This window comes from Narcine bancroftii, chromosome 2 (genome assembly GCF_036971445.1).
Source record: "Narcine bancroftii isolate sNarBan1 chromosome 2, sNarBan1.hap1, whole genome shotgun sequence".
NCBI classification, from domain to species: domain Eukaryota; kingdom Metazoa; phylum Chordata; class Chondrichthyes; order Torpediniformes; family Narcinidae; genus Narcine; species Narcine bancroftii.
In genome coordinates, this window is record NC_091470.1 from 74,240,704 (window position 1) to 74,260,873 (window position 20,170).

General features: G+C 45.1%; 1 protein-coding gene across 1 annotated transcript in view; it reads left to right on the plus strand.

Moving 5' to 3' along the window:
- Positions 1–19,245, plus strand: part of LOC138753744 (C-type lectin domain family 18 member A-like) — a 60,157-nt gene extending 40,912 nt beyond the window's left edge. Inside the window, exons 6-12 of the mRNA XM_069917104.1 lie at positions 2,668–2,775; positions 5,388–5,480; positions 8,851–8,957; positions 9,803–9,932; positions 10,495–10,591; positions 17,065–17,156; positions 17,872–19,245. Of these exons, the coding sequence (XP_069773205.1) occupies positions 2,668–2,775; positions 5,388–5,480; positions 8,851–8,957; positions 9,803–9,932; positions 10,495–10,591; positions 17,065–17,156; positions 17,872–17,900 (656 nt within the window). The 3' untranslated portion in view covers positions 17,901–19,245. The remainder of the gene's footprint in view (positions 1–2,667; positions 2,776–5,387; positions 5,481–8,850; positions 8,958–9,802; positions 9,933–10,494; positions 10,592–17,064; positions 17,157–17,871) is intronic.
- Positions 19,246–20,170: the final 925 nt, after the last annotated feature.

A 20,170-nucleotide genomic window follows, 5' to 3' on the forward strand; every position in this document is an offset into this window, starting at 1 on the left:
GTGTAAACATTCCAACAAATGTTCCCAGGGTGTTTGTTATTTGGAGCACTTTGGAATATATTTCATAAAGGGTTTTTTGAAAAACCTGCAACGCAGTATTGGTGAAGGCCAACATAATGTTGAATCATCTAATTTTTCTAGCCCACCCCCCACAATCTATTATAGCCTTCTTCCTCCCCACCCCACCATCCTCAATTCATGAAGTACCGTGTTTTCCATGTCCATGCACTTTGTAGTCAAAACATTGTGGTAGTGTTGAAATTAACATAATTGCATACAGAATGTGAAGTGAACAGATTAAATGTACAGGGTTTAAGGAACAAATTTACTAGTTATAAATCTCAGCATGGTTGGCAAGGCCTGCTTTTAGTTCCCATTATAAGTGCCCTTGAGAAGTTGGTGTGAAGCTACTCCCACATTATTGTTGAGGAGAGAGTTCCATGATTTAGATCCAGTGGCGATTGAGGTCTGGTGATAAGTGCCATCCTGGCTTGGAAGTATGATTAGGAGGATAATGTGTCAATGGTGGTATTCCCATGCACCTGCTGCTCTTGTCCTGCTTGGCAGAGGTTAAGGCTAGGTTTGGGAGGTGCTGTTGGATAGTCTGGGTTAATGGTTACATTTTGAACACTGCACCCTGCAGCAACGACACCATCGGTAGAGGGAATAGAATGCATGGGGTTCTGGGCTAGGTGCACGTCACACGGCTGCTTTATCCAAGATAGTGTCAAGCTTCTTGAGAGTCGTGGATAATATTCCAGCATCCTTCCTAACGTGCCTAGTAGTCAGTGGATGAGATGTTGGAAGGTGAGTCACTAGTTAGAAGATGCACATCCTCTGACCTGCCCTTGTCAGTATAGTATTAATAGAGCTGGTTTGATAGAGTTTATACTGAATAGTGAGTCAGTGGATATTAATGATGTGGATCTTGGCATTGATGACAGTACTGAATGTCAAGGATAGGTGGTTAGGCTCTTCCCATTTGTAGATGCTTATTGTTGGCACTTTATGGTATAAATGGTACTTGCCACTTGTCAGCTCATGCTTGAATGCAGTCCAGGTCTTCCACCACATAACCACGGGCTACTTCATTTGCTGATGAATTGCAAATAGAATCGAATGTGGAGATGAATGAATCATAGGCATGTGTTGATCTTGCTGGGTCGGACATGGTAGCCACTTTTGAGACATGTCTGCAAGATGATAAATCTACCAGCTTTTAAGATCTAAGTAAAAGATAAGAGTGGCCTTAATTATGGTTCAATCCCTTGAATAACAAGGGGATTTAGCATGTAGGATGCAGGCAAGGGGGATCGTAAGAATGGAATTAAGAAATAGAGATTGAATTAGGCTTTAGTGAGAGTTCAGGTATTAGTGGTTGTAAAATGGTATACTGTATTAGACAAACAAAGGCAGAGTGATTTCAAAGGGGGATTGATTTGGGTTAGGATAAGCTGCTTATTCTTGTATCTGAATAACCCAAAATTTGCAATAGGCTTGCCATACCCAATTCGATAATGAGTAATAAATCTGATTTAGTTAATATCTCAACAGTGCACGAGAACATATATAACACTGATTATAATCTAATCGAATTCAATGTGATGTTTAAAAGGGAGAAAGGTGAAACATGTGCCAGGATTCCAGGCTGGGGTAAGAATGACTTCGATGCCGTGAGAACGACATGATTCACGGTGAATGAAGCAAATCTGTTCATGAGCAAAATGACAGTAAACACGTAGATTTTGTTCAAAATAATATTTAATCTCTTATTGAAGGGGTGAGAGGGCATATGGCCCCAATGAAAAGGCTAAAAGTGAACAATAAACTAAAAGGAAAGGCATAAATTGCAGTCGCCCTGATGTACTATTATTGGAGGTACAAACAGTGATATGGAAGATAGTAAATATGTACAAAAGGAGTGAAGGAAGGAGAATTTGCAAAGGGTGTTCAAATCAAGGTTGTTTTAAGGAATTATATCCATAAAAGCAGCGTGTTAAGTAATTTGGCCCCTTTGAAAGCTGGTAAGAATCACAATGTGAATGCTGTGAAGGAATGCAGATAATTTAAGTAATAATTTGGCATCAGCATTCACCTACAGAAACAAGGGAAAGTAGTGTTGGTGGGGCAGTTTGGCACTGAGATGCACCCCACCACTGGAGGTGAAGCATTTGGGATGTGAGGCGATATCGTAGCCCCATTGCCTTTCCTAAGCTAGAAGTTGCAGTGCCAGCGGCTGGGATTTGAATCCGGCGTGTCTGTAAAGAGTTTTTATCTTCTCCCTGCGTCTGTGTGGGTTTTCTCTGGCTGCTCTAGTTTTCTCCCACCCTCCAAAACATACAGAGGTTGTCGGTCATTTGGGTGCAATTGGGCAGCATGGACTCGTGGACCAGAAGGGGTTGTTACTGTGCTGTATGTCTAACTAATAAGTCCTGCAGCATTATTTAGGGAATTCAGAGGTAGGGGAATTCACACAGTAGAACAGATGATATGGTCTTTAACACATTGCTGGGGGGGGGGGGGTTTTGGAATTGCAATGGGTATGAATTGGCTGTCATGGTTCCCATCTTAAGAGACTGACTTCCCTTAAGAAGAACTCAGTTGACACTGGAACACACTTCGGGATGTCATAGATACGTGCTATATAAATTCATCCTTCTCTTCTAGAGGTGCCAAAGAACCCATGCAGGATGAGCTGTGGTAATAGAGGCCAACTAAATGTGACCTCATGTCGATGTGAGTGTTTACCAGGATACACTGGAAGGTATTGTCAAGGTATGTACAGGAATTGAGGAAGAGGAAACCTTTCACTCTCTGTGAACCTGGAGTACCTTGTTAATTTTCTCCCTGGTTTGGAGAGAAAGGTGCCACCACAGTGGCTCAGCAATGGATGCCTCTGACTCCGAGTTCCAGAGACCCGGGCTCGACCCTGGTCTCCAATGCTGCCTACGTGCTGTTGGAACCTTCTCCCCATGTGCTTTTCCTGACACCTGCCGCTCATGACCCAAGGACGCACTGATGGGTTAATTTGTGAATGTACATCACACCCACTAGAGGTAAGTAACAAAAGAATCAAAGGGAAATTAATGTGCCTGTGAGAGGGAGAAAATTGTGGGGGTACATGTGGGAGTATAGGACTGATGTGATTGATGAGTGCCAGCAGGGTTTTGGAACAACAAACAATCCGATGGAGGAACTCGGCAGGTTGAGCAACAGCAGTGGGAGTTACATAATGGTGGACGTTTTGGACAGGAACCTTTCATCAGGACTGAGAGTACAGAGGGGAGACAACTAGTATGATGAGGACAGGGTGGGAGGGGGATGGGAAGCGACAGATTTCAGAGTACATACATTAAACACTTACAACCCTGAGATTCTTTTCCTGCAGGTGTGGCAGAATTACCACTTATTGGAGGACCAAAAAAAACTACTCAACACACACATATAAACAAATAAAGAAATGTAAACAAATTTTACAATAAAAAAAATCAATAAGGTGCGAAAGTAAGAGTAATTAAATGAGTCCCTGATTGAGTTTGTTGTTAAGTCTGATGGTGGAGGGAGAGCAGCTGTTCCTGAACCTGGTGGTGCGAGTCTTGTGGCACCTCTACCTCTTTCCTGATGGCAGCAGCGAGAACACATTTGCTGGGTGGGGTGGATCCTTGATGATTGTTGCTGCCCTCCGTCAGCAGCGTTCCCTGTGGATGTTCTCGATGGTGGGGAGGGTTTTGCCTTTGAGAGCTGTGCCTACTACCCTTTGCAGGGCTTTACACTTAGAGGTATAGCAGACTGTGATGCAGCCAGTCAGCACATTTTCCATCACACATCTGTAGAAATTTGCCAGGGATTTTGATGTCACGCCAAACCTCCGAAAACTCTTGAGTAAGTAGAGGTGCTGACCTGCTTTCTTCTCGATGCCATTAGTGAGTTGGATCCATGAAAGATCCTACAAGGTTGTGACTCCCAGGAATTTAAATTTGCTCTGATCCACCAACGATCACTGGATCGTACACCTCTGTTTTTTCCCTTCCTGAAGTCAACAATCAGCTCCTTGATTTCGGTGACATTGAATGCGAGCTTGTGGTTGGTCACAGTCAGTGACCCTCCCACACTGTCCTCAGAAAATGGCCATCTCCCCTCTGCACTCTCAGCCTTGAAGGGTTCTGGCCCGAAGCATCGACCATTCTTTATCTCCCACTGATATTGCTTGACCCACAAGAGTTCCCTAGCAGATTGTTTGTTGCTCCAATTTCTAGCATCTGCAGTCTCCTGTGTGACACCAGAATGGACTTGATTAACTCAATGGCCTCTTGTAATATCTAGAGGGATGTGATTAGTTTCACTGTTCCGTGACCTCAGAATATCAATACACACATTATATGAGCAATTGATTTTGCTGTTAAGGATTAGAAAACACACCAAAGAGTTCCTCCAAACAGCTTACAGGAATGACCCGATAATTGTTTTAATGGTGCTGACTGATGTATAATTAATGGCTGTACCCCAGGGATAACTGCAAATTAAAACCTTGGGATCTTTCATCATCCAGCACTAAAGAGCAGTGAGGCCTCAGTTTAATATTGCAGCTAGGCGGTGGAGCATCAGTAGAACAAGGACAGTAGGTGCATAGACCACCTCCATCTGCACGTTCCCCTCTAGATCGCTCATCATCCAGACCTGGACATGGATTGCTCTCCCTTCATTGTCACTGGTTCTCAAACTCCCTCCCAAAACATTAACAGGTGAGTGCCTTTGCCAGAAGTTTTGCGGTTCGCCATTACCTTAGGAGCAAATCAGGATGGACAATATCTATGGCTCTGCCAGTGATGCCAGCATTTCAAAAGGTGACAAAAATGCGAAATCATTATGCCTGTACTCTCGGATTTGGGCATGCCCTCTCTATTCGGAGAGCTGCCTTCTCCCAAACACTTCCTAGCTTTCTCTCCTCTCCTGCCCTCCCATCTGTGTCCACCTGTGACCGCTTTCAAGTCAGCCTGTGCTCCTTCCCCTGCTTCCTCCCTCCTCCCCCCTCACCTTGACCCACCATTTTATTCAAGCACCTTCCTGTTGTTGCTTATGCCTGACAAAGGGCTCAGTCCCAAAAGAGGTGCTTACCCTTGACTTCCCATGGATGTTGCAAGACCTGTGAGTTTCTCTAGCACATTGATATATTGGCATGACTATAGTCACCTCAGAGTACTATTCACCACGTGTGTGTGAGCAGGAATGCTTAGTCTATTGATTGAAATTCTAAATAATACAATGGGACGGGAAGGATAATGCTTTTTGGAAGTTGGCCAATAGTCAGAGACCTGCTCCGTAAGTGAGTGGGAGCTGGCCGAACTGTACGGATTTATCCTTACCTTGTTGCTTGTCCTTTCTCCCAGTTAGGTGCAGCCTGCAGTGCATTCACGGCAAGTACAGAGATGAGGAGTGCTCTTGCATCTGTGACGTGGGGTATGGTGGTGTGCTTTGTGGAGGTGAGTGTTGACTTGTTCATGTTAAGCTACTGTCTGAAGGGGGGAGGCATTATCACAGAGTGACTTACAATGACGGACCCCTGTCAGTCAGTAAGTGTTCATGGATGGCTTGCTCTTTGACACATCTCAAATACCCACCCCAGGGTGGCAGTATGTATGGAGGTTAGATTTGGAGTATTTTAGGATTTAGAGTTGGGAGCAAGTAGTGATATGTATATGTGTATATACTGCTGCTGCTCTGTACACAAGTGGTTGCTTCGTCCACTATGTAATCCTTCCCTCTGTGGCCTGGCCATAAAAGTCGACATCCCTGCCCCCTTCCATTCATTCGAACACTTGGAATTGGACCTGCCGAAATCTAATGTGCATTAAAGCCTATCGTTCCTCACTCACTCTTTAGAGTCATTGATAGGGCATATCAGAGCATTACAAAGGTCTAAAGAAGGGGAGGCCAAACCGTGGCTTGCGAGCTGCATGCAGCTCTTTGACGTGACGTGCGGCTCGCAGAAATATGTTGGCTGGAGGTGATAGCAGCAGCAGGGAAGGTCCTGTCAGTGGCCACAGGTAAGCCCTGGCCCCACCGGTTGGAGAGTCAGCACCAGACAGCACAGAGAATAGACCAATCTGTGCTACCAGCCGCCGCTCCCCCATTCCACCAGCGACTAGGGTGGAGGGTGGGACAGGGAGGAGCAGACTTGTGGACCTTCTGGTTTCGCCCTGTCACAGGAGGCAGACTTGCATCGGGTCAATTCCCGCATCATGCGCTTGGGAGTGGATGCTGCAAAAGTGCAGGTATCTGCAGAAACCAGTGGCAGGAGCATTACTGAGAACACATCAGAAACAGGAGCAGGAGTTGTCCATCCAGCCCATCAAGCCTGGGCTCGCACATTCAATTTGATCACAGCTGATCTGGCCATGGATTTAGCTCCTCCTTTCCCCATAACCTTTAGTTCCTCTACAATGCAAAAGTCTATCTTACCATATCTTAAATATATTTAATGAGGCAGCCTCAGCTGCTTCATTGGGCAGAGATTTCCACAGAAAATCAGTCAGGATTTTGAAAATTTTTTGTATATATTTGTGTACTTTTAGATCATTGAAGCTAATAGAAATTAGCAGTTTAAAAACTATGTACATGAATAAATATTATTACGTACACATATTTAATATTTAGATAACATTTTTGAAACAAAATATGCATGTAAGAGTAAAAACGTGTATGTCATATTTTTCATGTCTTTCAATTCTCAGACATCTGAAGTTTATCATATGTGGCTCTTGAATTAAGCAAGTTTGGCCACCCCGGTCTAAAGGGTGGATTAGTTTACATTCAAACATTAACAGTTAAAGGTTAAAGATGAGCATCAGGGTAAGGTGACACTTAATAATTAAGTGTGTCATAGTTTAAGATTAGATTTAGGAGTGGAGCTGCTTGTGTTCAGGGGTTGTTAGTGGATGGACCAAATTTAGAGGTTTAAGGGATGGGATTACGGCTTGTGGTTTCCTTTAGAGGTTAGGGGTAACTCTCAAAAGGGTCCCATTACTTTGCAGATTTCAACATCAGTTTACTCTCAGTGTCTTGTCAACAGGAAGCTGCCAGGACAGGGACGCTGCAGAAAACCACCTGTTTATTCATAAACCTCGCAAGTGCGCTAGCTACATTGATAATGCCTTTCACTCCATTTGAACTGGTAGTCAGTGGGTCTCATCACTGTGGTCCGTCCTTAAATCTGTTCAAGACATTCAGTGAATACAAAGAGCTTGACATGCTGAAAGGCTGAAGTTGAATGGTGGGTGAGACAATGGACCTATGAACTGAGTACTGTATTGTGCCCTTGACAAACATTCTGAAACAGATGGGAACTGATGGTTAGAAAAATTGCACTCAGAACAATACTGTATGATGGGACCATCATTCATTTTGGAGAGCTGAGAATAAGGAATTTTGGGAGCAGGAATTTATCCACTTCCAAAAAAAGGAAGCTCCAGTGTCCGCTGTTTGGGTAAATTTAGGCACACTATATAAAATGTTCAGTAAATGTTTTCCTGTATTCTATGTGGGTATATGCCAGCAGTTCTCAACCTTTTCCTTTTTAAGTAATTCCTCGCTAACTACCAAGCGCCTATGGCATCTGATTTGTATAGTCTGTTTTTTGAATACTTGATTTACGAAAATTTGCTTTTACAAAGAAACCTGTGTTCGCTTTTTTTGAAAGGATTTTGGATTTTAAGAAAATAGCCTCCAATAGTAGTGAATGGGTCTTTGCTTTAAGCTATTTCAGCTTACGAAAGGTTTCAAAGGAACGCCCTAGTTTTGTGAAGCGGGGTATATTCGTATCCCAGTAAATGCAGTGCTTGCAGTCTCAACTGTTCCTGTCAGCTCTCCAATCATCGGGTTTTATTGCTGTATTGGACTGCTGCCACCAGAAGCTTGCAGAGAACACCGGCTCCATCCAGTGGTAACCCACCTTACAGCTTTGTTGTGAACATTAAGCAGGACTGTGGCGAAACATTAAATGGCTCTGTGTTTGCCATCTGTGCTGGGCGGGCATCCGCTGCTCAAAGTGTTTAAATTTCTAACAGATCAGCAGGTGATTGAATCAAGATTTTGCAATGAAGCTGACATCATAAAAGCCTTGGAATAATGACATGCATCCATATGTACTTCACCAAAGTGTTGCCAAAGTTTGCCCTAAAGCCAGGTAAAAAAACTGGAGAGTTGGGCAGTAAAGGGCAAAGTGAGCTTTCTGGAAAGAGAGAGGGAGAGGAGGACTTGGAACCTAGAAGATGGAAGATGCAGACATATTGCGGCAATTGGAGGGCCAATATCTTAGAGACTTTTCAGTGCACACAGTAATGAAACAGCCACTCTCTCCAGGTTAGATTGGTGAGAGTAGTGGTGAATGTGAGATAAATTTTGACTTTTAAGAAAAATGTGGACAGATGCACAGATGGGAGAGTTATGGAAGGCCATAGTTCAGGTGCAGTTCAATGAGACTAAGCAGCATAGTTCAGCACAGACTAGATGGGCAGAAGGGCCTATTTCTGTGCTGCAACATTCTATAGTTCTATGTTTAGGGATGGCTCTTTGAGAGAACCACTGATCACTAAACTCATTACTTCACCAGTTAAGGGGATGGTCACATAAAAGGGATCTCTGCTTGTGCAGTATTTTGAAAGAACATCAGACTGGATTCATTCCTTTTCCCTCCGCATGCCCTATGCTTTCCCTGCAGTTCCCTGTACTGATTCCCAGGAACGCTTGATGGGACAGTGTGGACCCTGCTCTGATCCAAACCACCTGCTGTCCCTGCCATTGACTATTTTTTAAAAATCTTTCCTGATTAATATTCTTGTCTGCCTTTCCCAGAAAAGCTGGAATTCCCATTCCACACCTGTGATATCCAGATCGACGGCGATTGCTTCATGGTGTCTCCAGAAGCAGACACATATTACAGAGCCAAGCATAAATGTCAGGTAACAGCTAAACAAATCAAACAAAACCTTGTTTCAGGATTATTCTGTATTTAGCTGTGTGATGATTCTCGAGGAGAGATTCAAGGGGAAGTTGGCTCTAACAGGAGTATGGTGTAATGTTTGATGGGAGCTTTACTCTGTTCGTAAGCAGTGCTGACTAAGCCATGGGAGTGCGTTGCTCTAGAAAGAGCTTTACATTATATCCAACTTTTTTTAAATTAAAATGTTTACTTTCATATTTACAATATGTACATCATTTTATCAGAAGATATACCAAATTCAAAGTAAAACTCGGACCACCCTTGTCCAGGATGGATGCTTGCTCTCTTAGTCAGAGCGTGGCGGCCATCTCCCACCTTCCGTATAAGCATGGAGCACACACTTCTCCAGAATTAGTGGGTAGCCTGGTCATGCATGAAACCAGAAGCTCAGCACTGCTATGTACAACACTCCACCCAGGACCCCAACATCAAGAGCGATGAAGCCCTAGCCTTATGATAAAAACAGATCCCTGTCCAAGTGGCATGCAAGGGAAAGGAAGTGGAGAGTGTGCAGGAACAGCCCATAAAGGAACACCATTTGTGCGGTGTGGAATTTCTGAGAGACAGCTTGTGTTGTGCAGGACTGACTCCCAAGGATGGATTTGGGACACAAGTCCAGCAAGACATCACAAGTGAGCAGGGGTCTGGCTAGCCAGAATTGCCCCCCAGCTGGATGCATGCCCCAGGAGTGTTTGATGGGACAGTGGAGAGGGCACACTGCTATAATCCAAACCCAGGTTATCCCTGCCCTGGCTATTTTTTTTGCAAATCTTTCCTGATTACTATTCTCGTCTTTCTGTCCAGGAGCGAGGTGGAATCTTGGCACAAGTTAAAAACCAGAAAGTGCAGGATATCCTTGCATTTTACCTGGGCCAGTTGGAGAACACCAACGAGGTTACCAACCCTGACTTTGAAACAGGAAACTTCTGGATTGGTGAGCTGCTGGGTTAAGCACGTCATCACCTATGGGCCACTTATCTCCAAGATATGCTGTGTAAACTCTTGTTGTTTTACAGTCATGATACACAGCTGGGTTGACAGCAACAAAGATGTAGTCAGTTTATGCTGCATCCTGGGGGAGAGGGGACACTGAGTGATAGAGGGAGAGTGTTGCATTAACTCAGATGAAGGTACAGTCAGTGATGGTGCTGGGGGAGAGGGGTCACTGAGAGATAGAGGGAGGGTGTGGCATTAACCCAGATGAAGGTACAGTCAGTGACAGTGCTGGGGGAGAGGGGTCACTGAGTGCCAGAAGGAAGTGAATTAACACAGATGAAGGTACAGGCAGTGATACAGTGTTGGGGGTGAGGAGTCTCTGTGCTAAGGAGAGATGAATTAACACAGGTGAAGAGGAGGGTAGTGACATGCTGTTGGGAGAGGAGTCACTGAGAGATTGAGAGAGGTGGGTAGAGGTACAGTCAGTGCTGAGGGAGAGGAGTCGCAAGATAAAAGTGCTGATTGATTTGTGGAAATAATTAATTATTTGCTACTTTCAGGATTAACGTATAAAACATCAAAAGACTCGTTCCGCTGGGATACCGGGGAGACTCCTTCCTTTTATAGCTTTGCATTTGGACAACCGGATAACCAAGGGTGAGTCAGGCAGATGGCCTCCCACAATAGCTCTCTGTTCTCTTGACTGAGCTGGGTTGATGGTGTGAACAAATAGCTTTTGCCAAAGCATGCTGCATAAATGTGTTAGTGAGAGTGGAGATTGCAGTAGTTTTGGCTGGACATGGACCTTTCAGTCAGGTGGAATAGACAGGATTTTGCAGTGATTGGGGTAGGAATAACCCTAATTTTATCAAGAAAGGAACATTTCAATTAATAATTGAGATTATATTTTCAGTCGTACAATGTATTGTATAAACAGTATCATCAACAGTGAACAATGAGATGCTGGAAGAACTCAGTGGATCAGGCGGTATCCCTGGTTAGAAGCGTTGCAGGTTGAGACCCTTTATCAGGGCTGAAATAGGAAGAGGTGTTTTGGCCCCTCTCCAGCTTCCCCCTCCCCCACTTGCTAAACTCAGTATCACCTCCATCTCCTTTAGTCTCAATAAAGGGTTCTGACCCAAACATTGACTGACCATTTCTACCCATGGATGTTGTCTGATTCGCTGAGATCCTCCAGCAGCTCAAGATGCTAACATCTGAGGTCTTAAGTGCTTTTCAGTATCACTGGCCACCCTGTTTTGCAGTGAATTTGCAGTAATGGGATGCATAATATTTGCAGTGTCCCTGGATGAACTTTCCAGTAGAGCAAAGTGTTAACAATGATGGAATAATACAGTATTCACTAGTTGGGGAAAAAAAACTGCCGTATGTATTAGTTACATTAATTGGATGGTGCTTCTGCAGTATTTACAGTAAACAGCCATCCTGCACAGTACTTATAGAAATGGAACATCACCTCTGCACAGTTTTTGCAGTAAAGAAACTGTACCCTCATGCACAATATTTACTGTAAAGGAAACTACATCCATGCATAGTATTTGTAGTAATGGAACAGCCTCAGTGCCCAGTATTTTCTGTAATGGAACTGTTCTACTGCACAGTGATGGAACAGGCTACTCTGTATGAAGTATTTAGTCTGCAAGTGGGTGCTTGTATGCACAATATTTACAGTAATGGAACTGTGCACAAGCTTTCTCAGTAATGACCTTGGCTACATTTCTTACAGTACTATCTCTAAGCATTGGTAACAGGAGTCTTGAGCACTGTATTAGAGTATTTATGTGGGGCTGGTTGGTGGTGTTTACCATGAGACCCATGTACAGGATTTACAAAACATACCTGCCCCACAATTACAGCTACCTCCCCTTATTGTCCCAAAAGTTCTGCTTCCTTGCATAGCATTTACAGTCCTGTCCCAGGACATTGAGGCAAGAATACCAAATACCAAAGGACATCTGTTTAAGGTGAGTGGAGGAAAGTTGATGGAAGTTGTCAGTGATCATTTCTTTTCAACACGAGTGGCCTGTACCTGGAATTAACTGAGGGAGGTAGGAGATGAGGCTGATACACTAGCGATATTGAGAAGACTTTCAGATGGGCACATGGATGTAAGAAAAAAGGGCAATTATGGACGTGAGGGAGGGACATAGGTCGGTGTAACTGAGGGCCAAAATGTGCTGTACTGTTCCATGTTTCGTATTCTAAGTCTGATCAGAGCTTGGACAGTGAAATCTAAATCCGATGCTGCCGGCTACAAAGAAAGTGATCCTTGATGGGGATAAATCGCCTTCAATTCGCACACAGACGTCATACTCCAATCTCATGCTGCCCACATACAGAATTGTGATAGGTCAGTTTTTCCAACAGTTGACACCGCAGATTATGTTGATTAGGCCTTGCGACATTTTCTTTACCATAGGTTGATTCTGGGAATTGATAAATATGAGGAACGTTAGATGGCTCTTAGACAATAGACAATAGGAGCTGGAGTAGGCCCTTCGGCCTGTCGAGCCAGCACCGCCATTTTACAGATCATGGCTGATCACTACTATCAGTACCCCTTTCCAGCCTTATCCCCATAACCCTTAACTCCTTTGTCCACTAGAGTCTTATCTAACTCTCTTTTGAACATAATCAGCGAATTTGCCCCTACCACCCTCTGTGGCAGAGCATTCCAAAGATTCACACTTCTCTGGGTAAAAAAATGTTTTCTCATCTCCGTCCTAAAGGGCCTACCCTGTATTCTTAAACTATGCCCTCTAGTCCTTGTCTCCCCCATCATTGGGAACAAGTAATCCGACTTCACCCTGTCTATCCCCTTGATAATTTTGTATACCTCAATGATGTCCCCCCTCATCCTTCTAAACTCCATCGGATACAAGTCCAGTTTTTCTAGCCTTTCAGCATATGTCAACCCCGCCATCCCTGGAACTAACCTTGTAAATCTGCGCTGCACACCCTCTATAGCTAGTATGTCCTTCCTCAAAATTGGAGACCAGAACTGGATGCAATACTCCAGGTGGGGTCTCACCAGGGCCCTGTACAACTGCAGAAGGGTGTCTCTGTTCCTATACTCCAATCCCCTCTTTATGAAGGCCAACATGCCATTTGCCTTCTTCACAGCTTTCTGAACCTGCATGTTAGCCTTCAGTGACCGGTGAACAAGTACACCCAGATCCATTTGCTCCTCCCCACTCCCTAGCTTGTCTCCATTTAAATAATACTCAGCTTTCCTATTATTGCCCCCAAAATGGATAACCTCACATTTGCTCACATTGAATGTCATCTTCCATTCAGCAGCCCACTCCCCCAACCTGTCCAAGTCCCTCTGCATTTTCCTGACATCCTCCTCATTCCCCACACCGCCACCCAGTTTAGTGTCATCTGCAAATTTGCTCATGTTATTAATAATCCCCTCATCATAATCATTAACATAAATTACAAACAACTGAGGACCCAACACCGATCCCTGCGGCACTCCACTCGTCACATCCTGACATCCTGAAAAAGACCCGCTTACTCCAACCCTTTGTTTCCTATTTCTTAACCAATTTCCTATCCATGTCAGCACCTTACCTCCAATACCATGCTCCCTGATCTTGCCCACTAGTCTCCCGTGCGGTACCTTATCAAAGGCCTTCTGGAAGTCCAAATACACCACATCCACTGGCTCTCCCAAGTCCACCCTCTTTGTCACATCCTTAAAAAATTCCAGAAGGTTAGTCAAGCATGACTTACCCTTAAGGAATCCATGCTGACTAGCCCTTATACTATTATTTCTGCCTAAGTGTTCTGCTATTACTCCTTTTATGATAGATTCCAATATCTTCCCCACCACTGACGTCAGGCTGACCGGTCTATAATTTCCCGTTTTCTCCCTCCCTCCCTTCTTAAAAATCGGCACCACATCAGCCACTCTCCAATCCTCAGGGACCTCCCCCGAATCTATGGAACTTTGGAAAATGTCGACCAGTGCCTCCACAATTTCCATAGCAACTTCTTTAAGCACCCGGGGATGCAGCCCATCAGGCCCTGGGGATTTGTCAGCCCTCAGTCCCAACAATTTACTCACAACCTCTTGCTTCTGGATCCGGATATCCATTAGATCCCCTACTTCCCCAGGAAAGTTCCCCAAGTCTCTTGATACCGCATGACCACTACCCCCTAACTGACCATAACCTATATCCTCCTTGGTGAAGACAGTTGCAAAGTATTTGTTAAATTCCTCAGCCATCTCCTTGTTTCCGGTAATAATTCCACCTTTTTCCATTCTTAATGGACCAATTTTGGACTGAACCAATTTCTTCCTCTTCACATATTTAAAAAAGCTTTTGCTATCCTCCATTATATTATTTGCTAATTTCCTCTCGTACTTCATTTTCCCCTCTCTTATGATTTTCTTAGTTACCCTCTGATGCTCTTTGAAGGTTTCCCAATCCTCTAACTTCCCACTCCGCTTCGCTATCTTATACTTACTCCCTTTGGATTTAATATTGCACTTGATTTCATTAGTTAGCCACGGCTGCCATTTGCATCTCCTAGAGCAGGGGTGTCAAACTCAAATTCACGGAGGGCCAAAATTAAAAACTTGGACTAAGTCGAGGGCTGAACTAAATACTTATTGAAAATTTTCAACAACATCTGCATGTTTTCTCTTCTTTCAACATATGTAATGTTAAACTTTAGGATATAACTTTAGGAGGATAATGTTACAGGTCAGGAGTAGGTAGCTCAAGTTCACCCTTTGCTTGACCTGAGGGAAACCTATTTGGTCCCTGTGGAGATGTAGTCAGCATTCACAGGCTGTGTCCATTTTGGCCTGCATCAGGACTCAGCATTTCCTGCTCACTCCTCAGGCTCTAGGTCTCTATTCACCCTCGACCCACCATCCCTCTACCTGACCAGTCCTTTACCCAACCTCTACTCACCCCTCACTCCACTCGCTCTGCCTCTACCCACCCCATCCTATACATGCCCCTCTACTGCCTCTCCCCTCAACCTGTTCCTCCCTCTACCCATCTCTCACCCTCTAATCACCCCTCCCCTACTCGCCCTGCCCATCCCCTTTTACCTCTTCCCTATCCACCCCTCCTTCTACTCATCCCTCCCTCTAACTGCCCCTCGCACCACCATAACTTCCCCTGCCCATTACTCCTCACCTACACCCTCAGCCCACCCCTGCTTACCCACCCACTCAGGCCCAGCGTGCTGCCAATCAGCCTTTGCGGACAGCCACCATCTCTCTCTTCACGTGCAGCGCCGAACCAGCCGTCCCTGGGGTCCGCGCGGGTGCAAGCGCTGAAGGCCGTGGCGACCGGGAGAAGTGCGCTCGCGCTGTGGAAGGGCCGTCCGGTGCCAGTCGCGCGGGGCTCGCGCTGCCCAGGGGCCGTGCGCAGCCTGCCATGCCTGTCGCGCCGACAGGAAATCACAGGTGCTCGCCCATCTGCTGCACTGCTCGACAGGTGGGAGAAGTGACTGGTTGTGCGGGGAGCCTTCCAACTGGCTTGCCGGCTGATGACATCGACAGACTTCTCGTGTTACAATTTCTCGTGTTACAATGGGGAAGGATGTGCAATGAAGGGGGAGGATGGTGGGGGTGACATTACCAAAAAACAGCATCGGCTCTCGCTGCAGGGCGGGCCACCTCTAATACATTTTTGAAATGATCTTGCGGGCCAAATATAATTATATCGCAGGCCAAATTTGGCCCGTGGGCCAGAGTTTGACATGTGTGTCCTAGAGCCTTTCCTCCACTTTGGAATAAATTTGTCCTGAATCCTGTGAAAAATGTCCAAAAATACCTGCCATTTTTCCCCAGTTGATCTCCCAGCTAGTGTATCTTTCCATTTTATTTTGGCTAGCTCCTCCCTCATAGCTGCATAATCCCCTTTATTTAACTGCAGTACAGATGCTTCCGACTTCCTTTCTTTTTCCCTTTCTAATTGCAGCTCAAAAGTAACTATACCATGGTCACTATTCCCTAATGGCTCCCCTACATCGAGGTCACTTATTAACTCTGCGTCACTGCACAGCACCAAGTCCAGAATCGACTTCCCCCTGGTAGCTTCCTCCACTAGCTGCTCCAAGAAAGTATCTCGTAGACATTCAATAAACTCACTCTCTTGTGTTCCTGCCCCCATCTGATTTTCCCAGTCCACTTTCATGTTGAAGTCCCCCATAACTACCGTATTGGCCTGTACTTGTTGGAATTTAGGAGAATGAGCGGGGAATCTCATTGAAATATTTTGAATATTGAAAGGCATGGACAGAATAGATATGGAAAGGTGTTTCCCATGGTGTGAGAGTCTAGGACAGGACGGCACAACTTCAAGATTGAAAGGCATCCACAAAAACGGAGATAGGTAGAAATATCTTTAGCTAGAGGGGGTGAATCTGTGGAATTTGTTGCCACAGGCGGTTGTGGTCATTGGGTGTACCTAAGGCAGAGATTGATCGGTTCTTGTTTGGGCAGCACAGATAGTGTAGCAGATAATGCAATGTTATTACAATGCCAGTGATGGGATTCGAATCTAGAGCTGTCTATAAGGAGTTTGTACGTTCTCTCCATGTCTGTGTGGGTTTTCTCCAGACACTCCGGTTTCCTCCCATCCTTCAAATCATGCAGGGAGGGGCATGGGTTGTAGGCTAATTGGATGTATTTGGGGAGGTTGGGCTCATAGGCCAGAAGGGCTTGTTGCCATGATTTATGTTTAAATTTAAGATCCAAATTTGATTAGCCAGAGTATCAAAGGTTATGGGGAGAAGGCTAGGGAATGGAGCTGGGTGGGTGAATGGATCACCTCATGATTGAATGGCAGGGCAGACTCAATGGGCTGAATAGCCTACCTGCTGCTCCTATGTCTTATGGACATTTTATTTTATCATGCTTGAATACAACCGAATAGTGCTCCAGGACAGAAGTAATGATGTCTTCGTTCTCGAAGTGGTGCTCAGTGTAATGAGCTTGTATACATTGATTACAGTGCCATACCATGTATTTAGTGCCATAGGACAAAACAACTGAGCACTTTTCAGATGTGCTCCTGTATACAGTGTTTTCAGTGAGCCACCAGGGTGTAAGTTATCAACCCTCTTGTTTGTTTGGGCAGATTTGGAAATTGTGTTGAGGTGCAAGTCTCCAGCGCCTTTAATTGGAACGACCAACGCTGCAAGACCCGTAACCGATACATCTGCCAATTCCGTGAGTACTCGCTCCTAACAGAATCGTGCACTCTTGATGTGGGAAAGGTGAACAGTTTGGCACTTGAGAATGGAACTCAGTAATGGGGAGTGTTCAGGTGCCATGACCAAAGGAGCCCTCCATAATGTTAGATCTTGAGATTCCACATGGGCTCAACCAGCATGAAGCTCAGTGTCAGTCTGCTCATCAGGGTCTATTCAGCGAATCTGGAGTCTTACAGAATTGCCCTTCCAGTTTCCAAGGAAGTAAAAGAGTGGACACACTGGCTTGTTTACTGTATTAAACCTGTCTCGATAGAGGGTAAAAACACGATGCTGGAGAAACTCAGCAGGTCAAACAATGTGCTTTATATAGCAGAGCTATGCATGGAGTTTCTCCAGTATCGTGTTTTTACTTCGGCCACGGTGTCTGCAGACTTTCATGTTTTACTTCCTCGATAAAGGGTTTCAACTCAAAACATGGACTGTTCTTTATTCCCTCTGATGCTGTTTGACCTGCTGAGTTCCTCCAGCAGATTATATTCAGCTTTGAATGAGGAAGCACTGGAGCAGTAAAGGTGGGACCACCTTTTCTTGGAGCTGTGCAGAGTGTAAGATATCCCACACCATCCAGGAGCTTGCACGGCCTCACCACTGGAGACTGGAGGGTTGCTGTCTGCCTGTCTTCCTGAATGATTGAAGAGTGGCTCTAACCAGGGAATCTCTTGTGTTTCCAGGAGAGGAGCATGTCGCACGCTGGCAATGAAAGAACAAGTCAGTGGTTTTTCCACGGGGGAGAGACGAGGCCGCCTTCACTTTGTTCCTGCTCTTCACTAACCACTGCAGTAGTTTAGCAACTGGGATCTTGGGTGTGGGCTCACGCTGAACGGTTTGTTTCGTGATTGATTATTATTGCAGCCCTTCTGAAATGGGGCAAGTAGTATACTCTGGATTTTAAACCCTGATATAAATGTACAAGCAGGGGAGCGGGGGTGTGGGGGGGGGGGTGTTTGCTGGGAAATGAGACGGTATGGAGGTCCTGGAGTTCTACTGATTGAGGAAACCGCCTTGTTGCAATTAAACAAGGAGCGTGCAGATACTGGAGAGCATGAGCAAAAGTGCCAGAGGAGCTCCGCAGGTCACGCACCATCCATGGATAGCAATAGGCAGTCAATGTTTCTGGCCTGATCCCTTCCTCAGGAGTGCCTGACTAAGAAGGGTGGGGGAGCAGCATAGGCTGGTGGTTGAGAGAAAGGAGCTGAGAGGTGATGGCGGAAGGGGACAGAGGGCAGAAAAAAAAGCTCTCTGATGGGAGAAAACAGTGGGGGGATTGGGTGCAGTTGGAAGGATTGCTGGAGGGCTGAATTTAGTGATTCACTAGACAATATTCATTAGAGTCCTAGCTCTGTTATCCCTCGTTGCTGAACATTAGGGTGCTGGTGGGTCAGTGTCTGCAACATGCATGGGACCACCTCCTGGTCACACTTGCTCCCACTTGTTCAGACACTGCTCATAGGGGGAGCTGGAGTAGAATCCGTCCTACTGACAGACAGATTCCTTTTTGAACAACCGCCTTCATTTGCTCTTTGGTGGAAGCCTGCATCGTTGAGGCGGGGATGGTGCCAAGTCCAAAACTCTGGAGTTTGGTTTGCGTGAGTGGGAGGGTGTTGGGGAGGGCAAAATTCACGAGCAAAAATTGCCTTTCATTACCCTTCCCTTTCCCCCACTCTCACTCCCTTCCCAGCTGTGTGAAAAAAAATTAAAAGTTACAGATGCTGGAAATCTGAAATAAACACCGAAGATTCTGGAAACACTCAGCAGGCCAGGTGGCATCTGTAGAAAAAGATCTCATTCGCAGATGCTGCCTGGCCTGTTGAGTATTCCTAACTACTGTATATTTTGGGGATTTGCTTTTGGAGAGGCATTGTCCTAGTTCCTTACAGTTGGAGCTGCAGGTTCATCTGCTCTGTGTTGGATCGTTAAAAGGACAGGTGTACTCACATTGAGAAATCTGTACCAAACCACTACTGAATAAACTAATGCACTGTATATATACAAAATGCTGACTTTGTAACAAGCATCTTTAAGGGTCATAAAGCTCATTGAAATAATTGGTTTTGGTGCTGAAAAATGTATTGTGTAGAAATTCGCAACATGGTTTCTGCCCCACTGAAAGCTGAACTGCCTTGGATTGGACTCGGCTGTTAGAAAGATGTCAAGAAGTTGAAGGGATTCACCAGGATGTTGCTGGGAGTGGAGGGCTCGAGTTACAGCTGGATCGGCTGGGTCTTTGTTCCCTGGAGTGCAGGAGGCTGAGGGAATAGGTTGTTTAAATCATTTTCCCAGAGTGGACTACAAGAGAGCACATGGGTTTAAAGGGAGAGTTCACAGGGAGCTGATGGGCAATTTTTTTCACTCGGAGCATAGTCCATGTTGGAAATGAGCTGCCCGAGGAAATTATAGAAGCATGTACAATAATGACAGTCAAAAGACATTTGAAAAAATTATGTACAGGTTCTCCTCTACATACGATGGGGTTACATTCCGATTAAACCCATCGTAATTGGAAAAAATCATAAGTCATTGTAAGTAGAGGAGCATCTCTATAGGAAAGGCTTTGAAGGCAATGGGCCAAATGCAAATAAATAGAACTAGCCCAGAATGCCAATTTGGTTAGTATGGAAGAGTGGGACCAAAGTGCCTTTACTATATGGCTTCTTTGACTTTGGGAGGAGAGGGAACAAAAGATGAACAGAGAGTTCATTAAATTTACTCTGTTTATGTCCCTAGCCTCATCAGTCTTCCCCATTGATACAAGTTTCCATTCCTGGCAACATCTTTTACAAATGTTATCTCCACTCTCTGTAGTGCAGTCGTCCTTCCATACATATAACGTGCTGACCAGAACTGCATGACATACTCAAGATGTGGCTGAACAAACAATATTCAGTCCCATGGGCTCTTGTTAAGTAACCTCATGTGCAGCACATTGTAAAAGGCCTTCTGAAAATCCAAATACACAACATCCACTGCATC